Below are 18,649 nucleotides of genomic sequence, written 5' to 3'. Positions count from 1 at the left end.
GTGTTCCCTTTGAAACCCCACTTTCCTGCCTACAAATACTGCAGTCACGTCAGTGTCACCGGGAACTAACCTTTACTAAATGTCCCTTAAGCGCCAAAGGCAAAAATTCTCAGCCCCGGAGATTTTACAAAGAACCTATCGTGAACTCCGTGAAGGCTGGCGATGAGCCTCAATTCGGGTATCTAGCAGAGAGAAAGCATTCGATAAATTGCTACTGCTTTTGATATATAATATTTTGTATTGATACCCTATACCTTCTGGTTACGTTCTGTTACCTATTTAATTTAATCACTATAAGAGCGATCCCAGGTAAGGATTATTATCCTTCATTTTGGAAGTCAAAAAGCAGGTTGAGAGACGCAAAGTAATGCGCCCAAGGTCCCGCGGCCAGGAAGAGGTGAATAAAATGTTCAGCCAATGCACAGAAGGGGCTTTCCGTAAAAGGGCTAGAGTTCTGTTGAGGTTCTACCTGTTTACCAGCAGAAGTGAGACCCTTTCCCGAATGTTCCCCACCCCAGCAGGGAGAAGACAAGGTGAGCCGGCTGGTTGCCCTCTGGGCATCTCTCCTGCTCATTTGATGGCCAGAGCTTGGCATCCTGGTTTTGAACACCAATTATTTTGTTTTGTCTCTACTATTTTCCTCTTCCTAGCTTCATAATTTTCTTTCCCTCTCTGGACATCAGGGCCTGAAAGTAGTGAGGGGAACCCAGCTTCTCCTGTCCTAGAAAAGTTCATTAAAAGAGCTCTAGTAGTATTGACTTTTAAATTTTTCCCAGGAATGAGCCTGTATGCCCCTAAATTAACAAATATGAACAGTGTGTTTTCAGGAACAATTTTAAAACAGTGCCTGAGTACAGCCCAACTGAAAGCTGGAACCCTTTTGTACACTTTGGCAGCTTAGGGCTAAACGAATTTCAGGTTTGCTTCCAAAATATATAGCCTGCACCTTGCTGGGTACCTCTAGAAGGCACAGAACTTAATCTGGATTTACCTGTATTGTATTTGAGATGCATATCAAGCCAACTATCATCAAGTATGACTCAAGGGGAAAAAGCATACATCTCCAGATAGTTTAATTTTTTAAAAAACGTTCTCTGAGCTTCCAATTTGTTGGGGGGTGGTGACAGGATGTGCTTGGTGGGAGAGGGACCCAGATGTTTTAGAAGACTGTGGTTAGGACTCCCTTTACTTTTTAACTTTTTGAGAACATTTCTAATGGTCTAGTCAGACTGAATTAATTGACCAGGGCAGACTGTTTGTGCCTCCCTAAGATTCAGATCATGCCTATTCAGGACATCCTCAGCCAGCACAGTTTCACTCCAGGCAGATGTTTAGGGTGAAGAAAGCAGTGCCTCAGAGACATGGGTTTGGGGGGGGGGGTGTCATGTCTCTAAGATTCTTGAACTGGGAGATAGCCTCCAAGCCTTGATCATTTCAGTAACTGAAAACAAAGTCCCTTCCTTGCAAGACCCTGGGAACTGTTTAGCAAGCATCTGCTGCGTACAGGCCCTGAGCTGGAAGATTTCTATTTATCTCGTCACTCCCGGGTAATCCTTGAGATATAGGGGGGAGCAACTGCAGCTTGGAGAGGGTCATTTGAAGCTCTTCGGTCTTGGGCCGGTGGCCTGCAGAGGGATCCGAGGCCTCTGCACCCTCTAAACTCCCTCTCCCCTGTCCCAGGGCTGGTACAGTCATCACTAAGGCTTTGAGATGTAATTACCCAGGGTATAATTTGGGGCTGGGTGGGGATATATATGCTTTTTTTTTTTTTTTAACCAGGTGCAATGAATAAAAAATGTGCTTCTCAAAAATGTACACAGGCCTGGGGTGTGCAAACTCAGAACCTAGTATTTCTGAGATTTGCAAGAGGAAGGGAAGGACTAGGTACTATCAGCGCCTTTTCCTTCCTCCTCCCCCTTGAAGGCAAACACTGGCACCAAAACACATGACAAACATAGGCTCAAACAAACGCACGAACACACAATACACATAGTCTTGGGGAAAAGGTCGGATCCGGGTGTCGCCCAGAGAAGAGATTCAAGGGAAAGAAAACGCGCGGGTTACACTTTCTAAGAGTGCGCTGGGTTTGTCTCAAGTGGAAGAGATGGGGACCACTGCTTTAAAATTTCCAACTATTTGGAAAACCAGCTCCTGACCATCTTTCGGGCTCCCCATGTCCCTTCTTCCAGGGGAGTTACAGTAACAGCTTTCGCTGTGGAGCATTTGCCAATAGCAAGATACTCTTATAAGCGCCATGTATGTATAATTTCCTTTAGCAAGGATGCTGGCCCCTGCTTTCAGTGTTGTCTCCTACAATTGTAAAGTTAGCCCAGTTTCCACGCATAGTAGGAGCTTCACAAATGTTTTTGCAGTGTGAGTTGGAGATTTTAAACTTGTTCTGGCGGTGGGGGTTGGGGAAAGTGGTATGGGCGCGAGGTGCCTTTTTAAAAAGGGGTCAAAAGAGAGAAGAAATGGGACTCGGCGAACTTCCTCTTTAAATAATCGGCCTTAATTACGCCATGGACTTTTCAGTTTTGGCGTGATTATAACCCTTGAGGGATCGCCTAATAACAACTCTGCTGACTGCTCCTGTAATTAACTCCTAATTTATTTCAAACAGGAAAAAAAAAAAAAAAGGCCCCAGCCTCTTCCTGGAGAGCCAATCAGACGCGAGCGTCTGTGGCGTCAGCGCCAGAGCCGGCGCGGATTGGCTGAGCCGAGTCTCCCACTTCCCCTTGGAGGAAAGGCACGGCTCCCGGCGCGCCCCTCCCGTCTCCCCCCAAAAAAGTTTGAGTCGCCGCTGCCGGGTTGCCAGCGGAGTCGCGCGCCGGGAGCTACGTAGGGCAGAGAAGTCATGGCTTCTCCGTCCAAAGGCAATGACCTGTTTTCGTCTGATGAGGAGGGCCCGGCGATGGTGGCTGGGCCGGGCCCGGGGCCTGGGGGCGCGGAGGGGGCCGCGGAGGAGCGCCGCGTCAAGGTCTCCAGCCTGCCCTTCAGCGTGGAGGCGCTCATGTCGGACAAGAAGCCGCCCAAGGAGGCGTCCCCACTGCCAGCCGAAAGCGCCTCGGCCGGGGCCACCCTGCGGCCGCTGCTGCTGCCGGGACACGGCGCCCGGGAAGCTCACAGCCCCGGGCCGCTGGTCAAGCCCTTCGAGACCGCCTCGGTGAAGTCGGAGAACTCAGAAGACGGAGCCGCGTGGATGCAGGAACCCGGCAGATATTCGCCGCCTCCAAGTGAGTGAGCGTCCGAGCCGGACAAGGGGTAGGCGGGGGCCGGTGTCACAGGCTGGGGGAGGGGGGGGGACGACGGAGACCCCCTCTGCACTACACGCCCGGGAAAGCAAGCCTAGGAGTTCTGGCTTCGTATCCGCGCATCGCGTGTTCGCGATCCCCTAGCTGTGCAAAGTATCCGACACAATTGAGGAGTCGCTGGTCTTTGAAGGGCGAATCCTAGCTGGTTCGCCGGGTCGCTCGGTTATCGGTTTCTCTGGTCCTCGGCCCCGCGCTCCAACCATTTTGCTCACTTTTGGTTCACCGTCCAGCGGGTTTCTGTCCCAAGAATGAAGGGGAATACACTTTTAATGAGCACGCTAATGTGTGCCGGGCAGAGGCGGAGGTGCCTTACCTCCTTTCAAAGTTTACAACCCAGCGAGATGTGCCCTCATCTTAAAGATAGACTGGCAGAAATCTAACCCCCGGCATTGGGTAGAAATCATTACCGTCCTCTGGGTCCCGATCCCCGGAAGGGATGGCGGCAGAGGCTGGTGCCAAGGCGAAAAGTCTCCCTGTCGTCCCCGCAGCCAGTACCTTCGCAGGGAGCGGGCTGGGGTCAGGCGCGCGGGGCGCGGGCTCCGCTTGGCTCATAGTAATAATTAACAGCATTCCAGCAGCGCTTGAGATTTCTACAAAGTGATGCTCATTAGTTCACCAGACCCTGATCATTGCTGGAACCCCAAGTGTAGGCGGAGGCACAGGACCGGTGGTTACCCCCTTTACAGACAACACCAGTCTTTAGGAGGACTGGACTTGCTTGACCCGGGTCACCAACAATGGCTGAATCGGGCAAAGGGTCCTGGTGTCCAAACTCTGCTCCTCTGCATGGTGCCCTGACCGCCTTTGATCCCTTTCCCCAAAGAAACCAAGAGGAGGTCCACACACCTGCACCCCGCTTCCTGCCAATGAGGCAAGACTTGGCCATGCAGGCCTAGGAGAATTTATTTCTCCTCCAGCCTTAGCATTTATTTTTGGGCCTGGGTCCTTTTGCATTTGGAGAAGTCATTCCCTATAGACTCTTTTATTTTTATCTCCTCGCCTTTACTATTTCCCTACCCAGTGCACCTTTAGAAAAGGTGAGAAAGAGGGGGTCTGCGGAGGGACCTTTTCCAAAGCCAGTAGAATCACACCTTTCTCCATTCTCATCAGTCAGCCCTCAGGACTCGAGATGCATAGTATTTTGTGAACAAAACAAGGCCATATACCCAGGCCTCAGTGGCTGTCCCCTCTGGCATAGCTCTCCACCCTGTTAGAAACTCTGAAAGATTCAAAGGGTGTGGAGATTCAGGACTCAAAGAATTTAAACTCAAGTTTGCACAGTGCTTTATAGCACTTTTCACCATATTATCTTATCTGATCTCTGTGTGGCTGCAGCCGGCCTCCGGGTAACAGAGAAGGACATTTCAGCAGAGTTCAGAGGAATCTGCACACACTGTGTTTGGGCTTGACCAAAAAACAAAAAAACAACCTTGGGAATATTTGATGATCACCTATCTGGTGTGGCAGACAGGGCTCTGGGCATTCTAAAATTTAGTACTCTGAGCCACACTACACGGTATTTACCCATTTTCTTGATGGTGAGATAGAGGCTCAGAAACTTTAAGAAACTTAATTTGTTAGACAAATATTGAGTGCCCATGGATTTCTAGGCCTGGGTCAATGTCCATGAACACACCAAGGATTCAGGCCTTACAGAGAGTGGTGTCCAGAGATCAGAAATCCTCACTTCCTTAGGCCTTCAGGTCCTGGGATGGCAATTCCCCACTTGCTCTGTAAACAACCCTCCCTCCCCACTCTGTGGAGATGAGCTTCCCTGCTAGGGGGTAAGGCAGTTTGGGGCTCTGGGTATGACCTTCAGGAGAGAAAAATCCAAGATTCTGGAGAAGGGATTTAATTTAAAAACAAAAAGTGGTTCATTTGGTGCTTTGGGCCTAGAAATGGCAGTGGGAGCCCTGGGGCAGGAGCCTGGGGCAGGAGCCTGGGGCAGGAGGGAGCCACCTGCCTGGCCAGGTTTGTTATTTGGAGGAAGTAGGGTAACTGCTGTTTTGCTTTGTATAACCGCATCCATCCTTTGACTGGTTTAGAGAGGGGAGGCGAGGTAGGGAGTGTTGAGAGGAAGCCTCTGGACTTTATGGCTATGATACACGTGTGCAATCCCTGTAGCTCGGGTTTTATCATTCAAATGCAGCCTCTAGAGCGGCCAGGATGACTGTTCGGGGCACAGATTTCTTCCAAACAGAGAGTAGGCTCAGGCTTAGACTCTAGGAGCTTGGTTTTGAGTTGCGACAGCTGGGTCCTCCAGAGAGCTAGGTCAGGTTTGGGAAGGGTGAAAGCGGGTCTCTGAGTCTCCCCACGGTGTTGTTAGTTTATTTGTAAATTACGAAGTAGGTGCCCCCCCCCCCCGTTTATTTAGGGATTTGCCTACGCAAAAATCTACACTCCTGTGGTAGTTTCTTACCCATCCCTCACCCAGATTTCTGGTTTTGATTGATTGCAGAACCTACTACTTGCTTTTCAGTCCCGAAAATGATGCTTCATAATGTCACATTAGGACAAACCCAGTTCTTGTTGGAAATGGAGGCTGGGTGGGACTTGTTGTATCACCCTCAAGTATGAAGTGTAAACTCTTTCTTGGGCCATCGAAGTAACTAAACAAGAAATGTGACATTCTCCCCGTGAGTACTTTGGAGTTACTACTGTGGCTACTTTGGGAAAATTAGCATAGCTCGTAAAAGCCAAATGCAGAAAATTAATTGTTTAGCATTCTGCCTCTCAGCTCCACACTCTTGCCCCCGCCTCCCTTTAAGGAGAAGAAGCCCCAAGTTAGTTGAATACCATGGAATCACAAAGATGCCCCGTGCTATGACTTCCTATAATTGAATCCATTTTAAATATGGAGTTTGGATGCCTTTGGCATACCTTTGTTTTGCTTGTTACTCCCTCTTTCTAAATCCTGGCGACAAACTAATCGTTTACACATTTGCTCTAAACCAGAGAATGGGTAGGGATGATAAGATGTCATCACATGCTCTCAACTCAGAGGCAGCATGATTTCCCCTGACATTTACATTTATGAGCGAGCTAATTTTTCCCTCCTTCTTAGTAAACTTTATATTACAGAAGCACCAGGCCAAGAAACTTACCCCACGTTCAGGTCTGTAAAATGATGTTCAGGTTGTATAATCTGTAGACTGGATGGAATGACAGCTGCATGGCTGTTTATTGCATGGGGCTGCTCCCAATCCAGAGATGCTATTAATTTACCGCAGACCTTATCTGCACGATTATCCTTCATAAATATGCTGATGCGCTCCAACTTTTCCCGGTGTGGAGAGGGGACCAGCGCAGTTTATAGGACCCTTTTCATTTTTCTTCGTATGGGATTATCTCAGCATTGTAGAGAAGTGACGATTATCATGAATCCCGCCCCCCCCCCCCTTTTTAAAGACCAGAGAAATGAAGCTCAGAGGACGTGGGTTTTGTTTCTCAGAGAACATTCAGCTCCCTTGGCTTAGGAAGGGTCCGCTTATAGATAATTCTATTTCCATTATCCATTATGCTGTGGGTTCCCATATAGATAGTTCTATGCACTGTTAAAATCCCAAGCTTTTTGTAAGAAGACTCAGTTTTTTAAATCAAGCAATTTATCCACTTAAATATGGTACTTCTCCCACAGTTTTGACAGAGGTCCCTTTCTGAAAGATGAAGAGAGGAAGGCCTGTGCAGGGGTGGACACACCTGGAGAGAAAGCCACGTTTGCTAATTCCCTCCCTCTCTGTTCTCTAGGACACATGAGCCCCACCACCTGCACCCTGCGGAAACACAAGACCAATCGGAAGCCACGAACCCCCTTTACCACGTCCCAGCTCCTCGCTCTGGAGCGCAAGTTCCGCCAGAAACAGTACCTCTCCATTGCAGAGCGCGCAGAGTTCTCCAGCTCTCTGAACCTCACAGAGACCCAGGTCAAAATCTGGTTCCAGAACCGAAGGGCCAAGGCAAAAAGACTGCAGGAGGCAGAACTGGAGAAGCTGAAAATGGCTGCAAAACCTATGCTGCCCTCTGGCTTCAGCCTCCCTTTCCCCATCAACTCACCCCTGCAAGCAGCATCCATATACGGAGCGTCCTACCCCTTCCATAGACCTGTCCTCCCCATCCCGCCTGTTGGACTCTATGCGACTCCAGTCGGATATGGCATGTACCATCTATCCTAAGGAAGACCAGCTCCATAGACTCCACGATGGATGTTTGTTTAAATGGGTCCCCCCTCCCTCTCCAAGAAGGCTGTACCAAGCCGATACTCCTGCTCCGCAAACTTTGCATGCACCACCCTAAGTGGCTAGGCCCACAGGGCCACCGACATAGTTCGAATTTCTTTAGGCTGGAGGCACCAAGTCCCATTTTCTTGGTGTAATCTTCTAGATGCCCCCTTCTCCTTTCACAAAGATTGGCTCTGATGGTTTTTATATATAAATATATATGTAATAAAATATAATACATTTTTATACAGCAGACGTAAAAATTCAGATTATTTTGAAAGGCAAAATTTATATGCATAGTATCTATACTTTTTTTCTATGTATCACCTTCCTAAAAGAGTCCATTTGTTCTTTCTTAGAGGAGGCACAAATTATTCGCTAAAATTGCTGACATTGGGTGATTTTGATGGGATGATTGCCTTCTGCTTATGGAAAACAAAGATTAGAATTAGAAACACGCCTAGGAATTAGATAATGGAGAGATTCCTCAAGAAGACGGGGACACATCATGTTTTTGCATTTTTACACGCATTAAAAAACACATTAGGTACTACCATATTTGGCCCTGTATTTTTCCCTCTTTCTACACTGTTACAGATTGTTAAAGTTTTAACTTTTTTTTTTTTTTTTTGTAAGATCGATGAAAGGGGGTTGGGGATGAGAAGAGTCCTAAGGATGCCTTGGGGTAAGGTGGGACTTGGAAGTAACTTCCTAATTCCTCTCAAGGCTGTTGCTTAACTCCATTTCAGATAATTGGAGAGTACAAAGTTAAGGCCTGTCGGGGAGAATTGACGGGTTCTGTGAAATACTAGGTACGAGTCAGTCCTCACACATTGCAAAGGTGACTGGGGGGCGGGGAGTGTAGTTAATTCTCTGCTTAAAAAAAAAAAAATATCTTGTAACCATTACCTATATGCTGAATATTCTTGAACAATGAATAGATCCAGAAAGAAAAACAAATCCTGCTTTCTCTGTGTACCTGTTGTATGTGCTAAACTTATTAGAAAAATTTATATACTTTTTAACATGTTGGGGGCAGAGGGGAAAGCCATGTTTTGACTTGCTAAAAAATGGTCTTGTCAAACAGCCCATTTAGCTCCTGGTACTTCCATCTTTCTATCAATCTCCCCCCTCCCCCCACCCCCACCCAGTATACTTTTATCCCTTTGAAAGGGTGCCTTGTATAATTTTATATATTTTATTGAAGAGTTATTTCTTATCTCTTATTCTGAATTAAATTAAACATTTGTTTTATTGCAGTAAAGTTTCTCCAAACAATTATTTTAAAGGGTGCTCTCTGTTCTTAGCTGGGTTCAACTCCAAAATGCCCCCAAGACTGGGGGAGGGGGCTGGTGATTTTTATTAGGATGTTAGTGTGAATCAATGAAGAGTTGTGCCCAGATTCAGCCTGGGTTGGGGGAGTCGATCGCAAATAGCGAACCAAGTACTTGGAGATCATTCCTCTGGCAGCTTGTGTTAGTTGTGGAAAAGAAATGGAATTGCTGTTCGGTTTTTCAAACTCTAGTGAAAGATGAGCTTAGAAGAAGTCGGGGGAGTGGGGGGGTCCAGGGATCTGAGAGGTTGGTAGATGATCAAGGGAAAATCTTGAACTTGAAATCTGCCAGCTACCAAAAGGGCAACCGATTTAAAACTGGGGGGAAGGGACCTATAGCTCTTTGCAAATGGGGATTGTAACTAGATGCATTCCCTGGGTTGGGAGGTGGGGGTGGTTGCCTGCTGCCCTTTCAGGAGTGTGTCAAATCGCATTCCGTTTACCATTCCTCACTCCTTCCAAGGAGATGGACCCCGAACAAATGCTCTTTTCGGTTTGAAGGGGGAAGGTGGTTCATTCAAGCCCCGTTTGCTTTGCAGCCTCCCTTTCCACTGGGTACAGAACGGGGTCAGGCTTGGGTTTTGAGGCATCACCATTAAAGAAAGAAAAAAAAATCGCAGTGGGTGAGGGAGGCCGAGACGGATCTTAAATTCCGCTTTTTATTGCACAAACAAATCCGAAGTGGCTACTGATGATACCTTTCTGAGGTCTGTTTTCGGATGAGAAACGACGGTGGCCCCGGGAACGCGGGCAGAAGGGAATCGAGAACTTCAGGCTGCGGAAGCGGAGGGTAGGCAGATAGATACCGGGCATCGACTAGGACTGGCGCTTTTCCGTCTCACGTTTTCACTGCGCCGACACCCCGTTTGGAGGTGGGCGCCAGAAACTGCATTTTCCCGCCCGGCGGAAGCTCCCGCGGGTCGGGCGACGAGTCTGAGATCTCCCAGCTCCAGCGCGGAGCGAGAACCGAGCCCACAGACCTGCTTCCAAGCTGGGGGCCGATTTCTGGCCGCTGCACCGCTGCGCTCCGGAGCTGAGCCCCGGGAGCGTCCCAAACCTCCCCAGTTTTCGCCTCTGCCATCCCGATGGGCCTCCTAATCCCAGCCCGGAATCCAACCGCCACGTTGGGTCCCTAATTAGCCCGTCCACCGAGCTTCCTTCCCGGCGCCGCTCGACCCCGCAGCCTCGGGCGATCTCAATCCCGGTTGGGGGATCCGGAGACCGCAGCTCCGGGTTAAGACAGCTTGCCCTCTGGAGGAGGGGTTCGCACGCAAACCAGGGTGCGATCAGGAGAATTGAGACTGCGACCTGCGTGGCCGATGGGGTGGATTGGAAACGGTCTGGGCGACTGCGCATTAGCCCAATCGCCCCAAATCCCAAAGGAAAACTGAGGCCGGGAGCGAGAAAAAAAGATGTGGCTCAGGCTCAAGCATACACATCCCAGCGCTACCAGGTGGATGGGGTTACCGAGGCGAGGATGCGGCAGGGCTGCGGGGACCTCGACCACAGCCAGAGGCCCCCGGGGCCCAGGCGGTGCGGCTGACTCTGCGCCTCCCTTCTAACCTGCCCCGTGTTCGGGTTAGCGGTCGCCTTGGTCCCCACCTCGGTCAGGCTCTGTGCGCCAGGAGTTCCAGAGACCGGACTGACAACCTGAGGCAGCAGGAGAACCCTGATTCACCTGGGACCCGCGAAGCCGTGCCTTGGGACTTAAAGCCGAAGATGCCAGTCCTCCCGTACTTTCAACGCTTTCACCAAACTTTTCTAGAAAGACAGCTCTGCTTTGGGGAAAGAGGGGAAGAAGAAAGGAGAGGAAATCACATTTATTGAGCTCCTGCTCAGTGCGGACAGAAGTAGGCATTTCCTCGCACATTTCATCGAATCCTTGCACACCCCTTGGGGATGTGTTATTGATGCCATTTCATAGATGAGAAAACTGAGGCTCAGAGAGGGTACTCACTAAGGTCACAGAGCCAGTAAGTGACAGCAGCAGAACTGAGGCCTAAGCATGAGCCTGGTGGAGGGCACGAGGGCTCGCAAAGACAGGCTCTGCAGAGGCTGTCTTAGACATAACGTGGGGGTCTCCACAGCTCCCCAGATTCCCAAACCCGGAGAGCTCATCTCCGGAGCATTACTCTCCATCCCTTTCCCCACCTCACTTTGGCCAGCGGGGCTTTCCCTATCCCTGGGGACCTGGGACTCAGCCTCCCCACCCTCCCCATCCCTGCACCCCTGCGGAGGCGATGCTGGGGCAGGGCCGGCAGGAGGTAGGCAGCGAGGGCCTGGCTGGCTGGGAGCAGGCATTGGCAAAACGTCTGCCTGACCTGACTGAAAAGAGGATCCTTGCCTTTGAGCAGAACCTTGTCTGACCGAATGAAAACTCCCACGGCCATTCTTTGCTATAAAAGCCGCTCATTTGCCACGGGTTGGAGAGGCCATTCCCCAACCCCCACTCCCTCTCCATTGCTGGGTTTGGAATAAACATAAACCTCATTTATAAAAGAACCCACGTCAGACACACACACACACACACACACACACACACACACCCTGAAATCACAGGGCCCAGTTGGTGAAGTTGATTGTGCCTGTGTCCTTCTTCAGTGTAAAAAAAAAAAAAAAAAAAAAGATTTCCAGATTGGTGATGCTGTAGGCCTCTTTAATGAAATTGGTCAGACAGCAATGAAGAAAAGTCGGCTGTCAACTCCTGGACCCCTCTCCCCCTGTCCTACCCTACCCCACCCCCTCACCTCCTCCTTACTAGAAACTAAATAAAAAGCAGTAAAATTACTTTCCGAAATAGCCCGCTTCAAAGCAGAACAGAGTACCCGGCTTCGGGAGTCCTGAGTCTTGCCTTGATAAGGTTCATAATAATCAAATCCGAACTCCATCCACCTCCTCTGACTCTTGCCAACCTCCTCCGGACCCCTCTGCATTTGTTGATGAAAACACTTTGATGTCCTGAGTTCTCCAAACAATTATTATTATAATTTTAAACAACCTGGTATTTTCCATTACTAACGGCTCGGGCTTTGAAGTTACACCTCGTAATTTCCTAAATTAAATAAATCATTTTAAGTTTGCACTGGGAGGCTTTTAATAGCGGAGAAAGGAATATCATTATCTTATTGAGACCCAATTGTGGTGGCTCCAGCTTGGCTGTAGCTGGGGGCAAAGTAGGCTCACTCTAACAGACATACTTTATTAACCTCCCATAACTCTTGAAAGAACATTTTTATATTTTCTTTGATTTCCCCCCTCCCTCTCTTGTTTTAAAGCTGTCCCAACCTTTAATTAGTGCCTAATATGAAAAGCATTATTTTTTTAATGCTATGTAATTTACCAGCGGCAACAGGCCAACTTAACAATTGTTTATTAGACTTGGTTTTTCACACAGGGCAAAGAATGCCTCTCCAAACCCAACTTTTCATGGGTGGTTGCACTAATTAATACAGTGTCTGAGGCTCCTAGGGGGTTTTTTAATATTGAAGCCTATGGGGGCGGAAGGGGGTTTTAGAAGTCCAGCTCCTGCCGACGACGTTCTCGCTCTGATTTCTTTCATGCTGTTTTGATCCTGTCTGTGGAGTCAGCACAGACAGAAAGTGTTCCCTGGCTCCGGAGACTCCGGGGATCCCGAGGCAACGGCCCCCAGGAACCCCAGACCTCCACTTGTGATTCATGGCCCGTGGGGCCCAAGCTTGGGATGCAGGGAGCCCGTTGATCACCCTGGGCTTGGGGCGTGGACCCCCTTATCCAGCCAGGAGGGAGAAAGAGCTGGCTTGGGGCTGGGGCTGGGCTGGAGTTGGGCTGCTGGGGGCAAATGCCCGGGGCCTCCCAGGCACCAGGTGATGCTTGGCTCGGGGCACCGAACTGGCAGAAAAGGAGGCAGGGCCTGGGATGGAAGAGGGTGAAGCTGGGGAGGGACCCAGGCCAGCAGGACATCCTCTTCGTCCTTCTCACTTCTTTCTCTTCTGTCTTCCCCAGTCTTTGTCTCTCATTCCCCATCTCTTTAGTTTCTTCCCTCCCCTGTTGCCCCCTCTTTCTTGTTCTTTTCTTTGCTATCTCTTTCAGTTCCCTCTCCTCAACTTTCATTCTTTTTCATGTTCATCCCACTTTACATCTTTAATTTTTTTTCTTCTCTCTACTTCCCTACTATCTATACAATTCCTCTTCCGTGCTCTCCTTCTAAACTTTATTTTCTTCTCTTTCTGCCACCTTGCTCCCCTGTTGCATCTCTCCATATCCCCGCCCCCCCCCCCCCCCCCCCGTTTTCGATTTATATTCATTCCCACTGTCACCTATGTGTCCCCTTCTGGCCCTTTGTTGCCCTTCTTTCTGCCCTGGTTCTAGCGTTCCTGCGGGATTCCCAGAGTCCGCCCCAGCGGTTGGCCTGGCTTCTCTGGGCGCTGCGCCCTCACGCAGGGGGCCCCTCGCCACCAGTCCCTTCTGCCCCCTTGCCTCCCCCGCTGCACCTGGAGAGGGAGCAAGGGAGAGACCCCTGGGCAGGAGGAGGACATATCATCCGTTTTCTCCCTGACCATGGGCGTCGCGGGCGAGAAGGGCAGAGCCAAGCGGAGAAGGGCCGGGTCCCCGCGCGCGGCCCCCTCTGCCCCGCCCGCCGCCGGCCGCCCGTTTGATGTCGCGGGCCCGGCAGGAATGCGGCCGGGTTATCAATCACCCAGCTGGATCCTGAAGGTCTCGGCCTAATCACATTTAATTGCTCGTGGAGGCCCACTCTCGCCCCGGGCCGGCCGCCGCGCTCAATTACTCCCCAAATACCTGCCATCAATAAATGCGCGCTGACACCGGCCCGGCCCGCTCCGCTGGCCCGGGAGACCTCAGTCGGCCAGGCGCCCGCATCCCACCTCCACCCCACCCCCACCCCCATCATTAAACTTACACCTCGACGCCACCGGAGGAGCAAGCCAAGCAGATAACAGTCCCCTTTTAGCGCTTCCGAGGGCCAGGCACGGGTGCCCAGCGATCTACACGCATCAGTTAGGTGGGGTCTCAGCACCGTCCGGAGATGCAGTTACCATCTGCGTTTGGGTTAAGGGAACTTTGGTTCCTCCATTAACGTGCCCGGGGTGGCAGAGGTAAGCAGTGGCCCCACTGGGATAAGACCTAACGACCCGGCAATTCCACAGGGCTTGAGTGAAAGCACGAGGCAATAGTGCCTCCCAGAGGCCGGAGATTTACCTGGGGCCCCTGTGCTAAGGTGTGTGGGCCGGCACCTTAGGCCAGGTACCTCTTATAGGATCTTCTTTATTCCTCCCTGCAGCTTTGTGAAGTATCCCCGTTTTTCGTGTCCCCATCTCCTAGATGAGGACACGGGGGCCTGAGCCCCCACCTGAGCTGTGGGGAGCCTGCCCTCAGACCAAGGCCCTGGCTTGTCTGCGGTCTGAATGCCATCCTTCGCTCCCATTTTCTCTTTGCCTTCCCAGAAACTTTGACATTCAAGCACCGTGAGCTCTCCCATTTTCACAGAGCAGAACGGTAAGCCTCAGACAGCAAGCTGCCCAGAGAGGTGGCAGAGCAGGGCTGAAATCACACAGCCCGTGGCTCAGAGCCCAGGAAGCCATGTCAGGGGAGCTATTTACATGATATTCTCCTGCTCTGTCCAGAGCCTTTACTTAAAAGAGCACATCACGTCTGCGTTTCATGTGGTTTGCCATTCATGGGGAAGTAATAGCTGTACATTGAAAGAAAGATGAAGAGGGGCTCACTGATGTCTCACTGCGTGAGGCCAAGTGGTCAGATTAGCTTAGGTCGGTTTGCAAATAATATTGACAGCGAACGTCCAGTGAAGAAAAGCAGGATATATATATATATATATATATATATATATATATATATATATATACACACACACACACATATACATATATACACGCATATATATATATACACATATATACACACTTATATACTTACTATATATATACTTATATATACTTATATATATACTTATATATACTATATATATACCACACTTATATATACTTACTAAATATATACATATAGTAAGATACTGTATATATAGTAAGAGTTATGTTAAATATATATTTCATCTAATCGAAGACACCATCAATATAATACACATTTTATATGTCACTAAAAGCAATTGCCAACTATGATGTAATGTTTAATCACCTAGGATTTTATTTTGCACCTATTTTAATAGCTCTTATTATTAAGAGTTCTTCTAAATTAAAAAAACAAAGACGAAGGGGCAAGAGTCATCTGAAGTCCGCCTTTGACTTTCTTTAGTCCCTTTAAACCCTCCTTCGATCCTTTATTATATTTATAAAATGTATTCCAGTGTCCAAAATACTCACATCCTCATTTGGCCCTCAAGGTAAAAGACGGGATACTTTCAGTATCACCACGTCTTAGAAGAGAAAACGGGTACCCAGAGAGGTAAGGTGACTTCCCTGAGATCACACAGCAAAGGAATGGAGGCAGGCTTGACAACTAATTATATTTCTTCCCACCTGGGTGAGGTTAAGTCCTCCCAGGACCAGAGATCTGCTTTGCTGGTTCCTTTTTTCTCTTTCTTTCCTTCTTTCTTTCTGTGGACTCAAAAAAAAGTGTACAGTTTCCTGAAAGGGGTTTCTGGGTTGCAGAGCCTGATATAAAAAGAGCTTTTTTAAATAGCAAAGCTCTGCCTATTTTTATTTCAATGCTGAGAATGCTTGATGATGGAAAAACTGACTTTGTAAAGAAATTGTATATAAGACGCTAAGTGCCTCCTGAAATCCCATCGCAGAAAATCACCTGAAAGGTGGTGGTGATGGATGAGGCACTTATTGATGTGAAATTGGCCAATTCAGGGAAAGTCTGAGGGCTGCAAAATGTTCATCCCTCCTCCTTCCCACCGCATCGGCCGTTCACCCCGTCTAGTCTTTCCAGTTGGATTTCTCTTTGTTTAGCAATGGGAACAGAGAAGAGCCAAGAAGACCACATAAAAAGTCCCAGGGGTGGGTGTGGGGAGTAGGATCTCGGACTTGAGAATTCCCCGGAAGCAACTGGACAGTGAAGTCATCCTGAATGGATGCGGGGTGGGGGCGGGGCAAGGCTATCTCACATCAGCGTCCACGTACTGGCACAGGGCAGTGTGAGGTGGTCCTGCCTTTGGGACCAGACCTCCAGACGTATGTTATTCCTAGGGTTAGGGACATCTCTGCCCTGCACAGATATCACTAAAGGACAGCCCACTTTGGTGAGAAGGGAAACTGAGTTTTCCCTTGTAAGTAGCAGGCAAGTGCCAATAAATTAGGTCTTGGGAAGAAAGAAGCAATTAGAGAAGGCAGATTTCCCAAGTCGGGGACGGACGAAAGCTGAGTCGCCTCAAATGTCTTTTTCAGGGGCAGTAATGCCCAAATTTCCCTTCACACACAATCCCTGGCTAGGTTGGGGCTAGACAGTGGCAATCATGTGCTTTTTAGAGCAAATTAAGTGAAACTGATGTGTGAGGAGTAGGTGGGGTTCAAAATGGCAACATTAGAAGCACACCAACTAAACCTTCCTTTTCCCTGAATCAGCAGCAAGTGAAGACTATTTTCAGGGGCTCCTGAGTGGCTCAGTTGGTTAAGCGGTTAAGCGTGCAACTTCAGCTCAGGTCATGATCTCTCAGTTTGGGAGTTCGAGCCCCACATCAGGCTCTGTGCTGACAACTCAGAGCCTGGAGCCTGCCTTGGATTCTGTGTCTCCCTCTCTCTCTACCCCTCCCCCATGTCTCTCTTTCTAAAAAATAAATAAACCTTAAAAAAAAAAAAGACTTTTTACTGAGGTCTCAGCACGCACGAGGCATCCTGAACATTGATCCCCTCTCACCCCAGGACTTGTCTGAACTTCTCCAAACAGAATTACTCAAATTCTCTACAGCTAAGAAGAAAACAATGATATTGTTCATCTCGTTGGATCATAAATGGTTAAATGAGCACTTCCTACCTGCCGGGCAGGATCTGGTCTCTACCTCATTTCATTTTAATCTGCAGAATAACACCGTAATGTGTCATCCGCACTTTGTAGATAAGGAGACTGAGACCCTGAGAGATTATGTTACTTGCCTTTGGTCTCACCACCGGTGAATGGCAGAGCTGGGATTTGAACCGTTGGACTCCAAGGAACATGCTCTCAAAAGTACTCTTGCAGAGCGTTCACTTTCATCAAAAATTTGGGGTTTATGTCACCTACAAGAGCAGAAACCAGGACGAAGGAGATGGTCCTCGGGCCCATTGGGTTTCTGAATTGATTTAAAATTAAGTTGTCACCTGAAGCTAAATGACATTTCAGGTTAATATCTGGAACCGGAGGTAGGATAACAGTGAAGGCCCACACGGTAGAATCTCAAGGCAGAAGGGAATTTTGTGATGATATGGTACAAGAACATTCGAGTGGAAGTGAGTTGCCCCAAGTCACATAGCTGCAGCTAGGTAGAGAGCAATATCGAAAAACGAAAATGGAAAAAGAAAAGACAAAAAGGGGAAGAGTTACATGTCTAGTTCAGTTCAGCTGATCAGAGCTCAAAGGGGCCTTAGCAATTTTGATTTCTTAGCGACCTGAAATCCAGGCCTATTATACCTTTAATGTTAGTAGCTCATTAAGAGAAGCAGCCTGGACCAAGGGCACCGGGATGGGGGCGGGGATCGGTTTCGGTCCCCAATAATATCCATCTCCCACAGCCACTCCAAATTAAAAACATGTGTGTATATTATTTGATCTCATCAAATCATATTTTCCCAAGCTTAGAGAAAGTGTGAGTAAAAGCATTTTTTTTTTTAAAGAAAACTTTGCTATTTTTATTCATCTTGTAACATGCCATCTTGGTAAAAATAGCATGCTGGCTGGGCATTAAGACAAGCCTCCAGCCTCATCATATTCCCTTCTGAATAGATTGCTCTGCTTATGTTCTCCTTTTATTGATATGTCGGTGCTTCCACCAAAGACCGCCAAATGAGATACCCGAGTTACCTAGTTCAAGTTCAGACTAGCCACTGGTGGCTTTCTGGGTCTTGACTTAACTCCTGTAAACCATGGCAGGAGTTAGCAGTGGGGAAAGATAGGAAGCCCGTGGAGGAAAACGTTTCGTTCCGTCTATTTTGGAACCATGTATCTAGTGCTTAGAACAGTGTCTGGTCCAAGTAGGTGCTTGGTAAGCACGGTGTTTATTGAATAAGGGAGGTGAATGTTTTCCCAAATGACATAACCGTTCTGGAACACTGTGGGGGCTCTGGGTTTAATGGATTTTGAAAGTTTCAGAAAATGTCGTGAGTTCCAACTTTTAAAGAGTCGGTTCAGTTCACAAGACAATAAAAATGATTTGCATTTGGCAAGATGGGTCAGGTAGTGCTATCAAGGCAGTTATAAAGAATTCTTGATTGGTTCAAGTCTCTGATGACTAGTCACAGAAGAATATTAAAGAAACTTTCACGACCTTGACTGGCGTGTTAGCCAGACTCCGCAGAGCCAATTGTACTTGTCCTTACGTTTCATGGGCAAAAACGCATTTAGAATATTGCATTAAATGGAACCCTCCTGAATTATAAAATTGTCTAGGTGGACGTAGGACACTTCTTTAGAGTTTGTTTTACAGTGTGGTCCAGAGGTTAATTAAGGCACCCGCTGACACGAGTGCAAGAGGCGGAGTCCTGGCTCTGAGCTGTAGCTAGTTTGGAAGGAGAGGAGAATCTCCAGAAAATTTTCTTTTATTGTCTTTAAGCCTCGGGTTTCTCTTCTGTCATGTGGCACTTTTCCTGGCTTCGGTAGCCCTCAGAGGTGTTTTTCAG

The 18,649-nt window shown here is 48.5% G+C and overlaps 1 protein-coding gene across 2 annotated transcripts; it reads left to right on the top strand.

The window, feature by feature from the left end:
- Positions 1–2,786: 2,786 nt before the first annotated feature.
- On the top strand, positions 2,787–8,673 carry MSX2 (msh homeobox 2). 2 transcript variants are annotated; one of them, XM_042907222.1, is made up of 2 exons: positions 2,787–3,233; positions 7,059–8,673. In XM_042907222.1, the coding sequence occupies exons 1-2, from the start codon at positions 2,855–2,857 to the stop codon at positions 7,481–7,483; spliced, it is 804 nt and encodes a 267-aa protein (XP_042763156.1). In that variant the 5' UTR covers positions 2,787–2,854; the 3' UTR covers positions 7,484–8,673. The 2 variants fall into 2 exon arrangements, with proteins under 2 accessions (XP_042763156.1, XP_042763161.1); XM_042907227.1 differs by having other exon boundaries at positions 2,787–3,261; positions 7,059–7,130.
- Positions 8,674–18,649: the final 9,976 nt, after the last annotated feature.

The sequence above is a fragment of the Panthera leo genome, chromosome A1 (assembly GCF_018350215.1).
Source record: "Panthera leo isolate Ple1 chromosome A1, P.leo_Ple1_pat1.1, whole genome shotgun sequence".
Lineage (NCBI taxonomy): Eukaryota > Metazoa > Chordata > Mammalia > Carnivora > Felidae > Panthera > Panthera leo.
The sequence above is the reverse complement of the archived record's forward strand: the minus strand, read 5'-3'. Positions and strand labels throughout refer to the sequence as shown.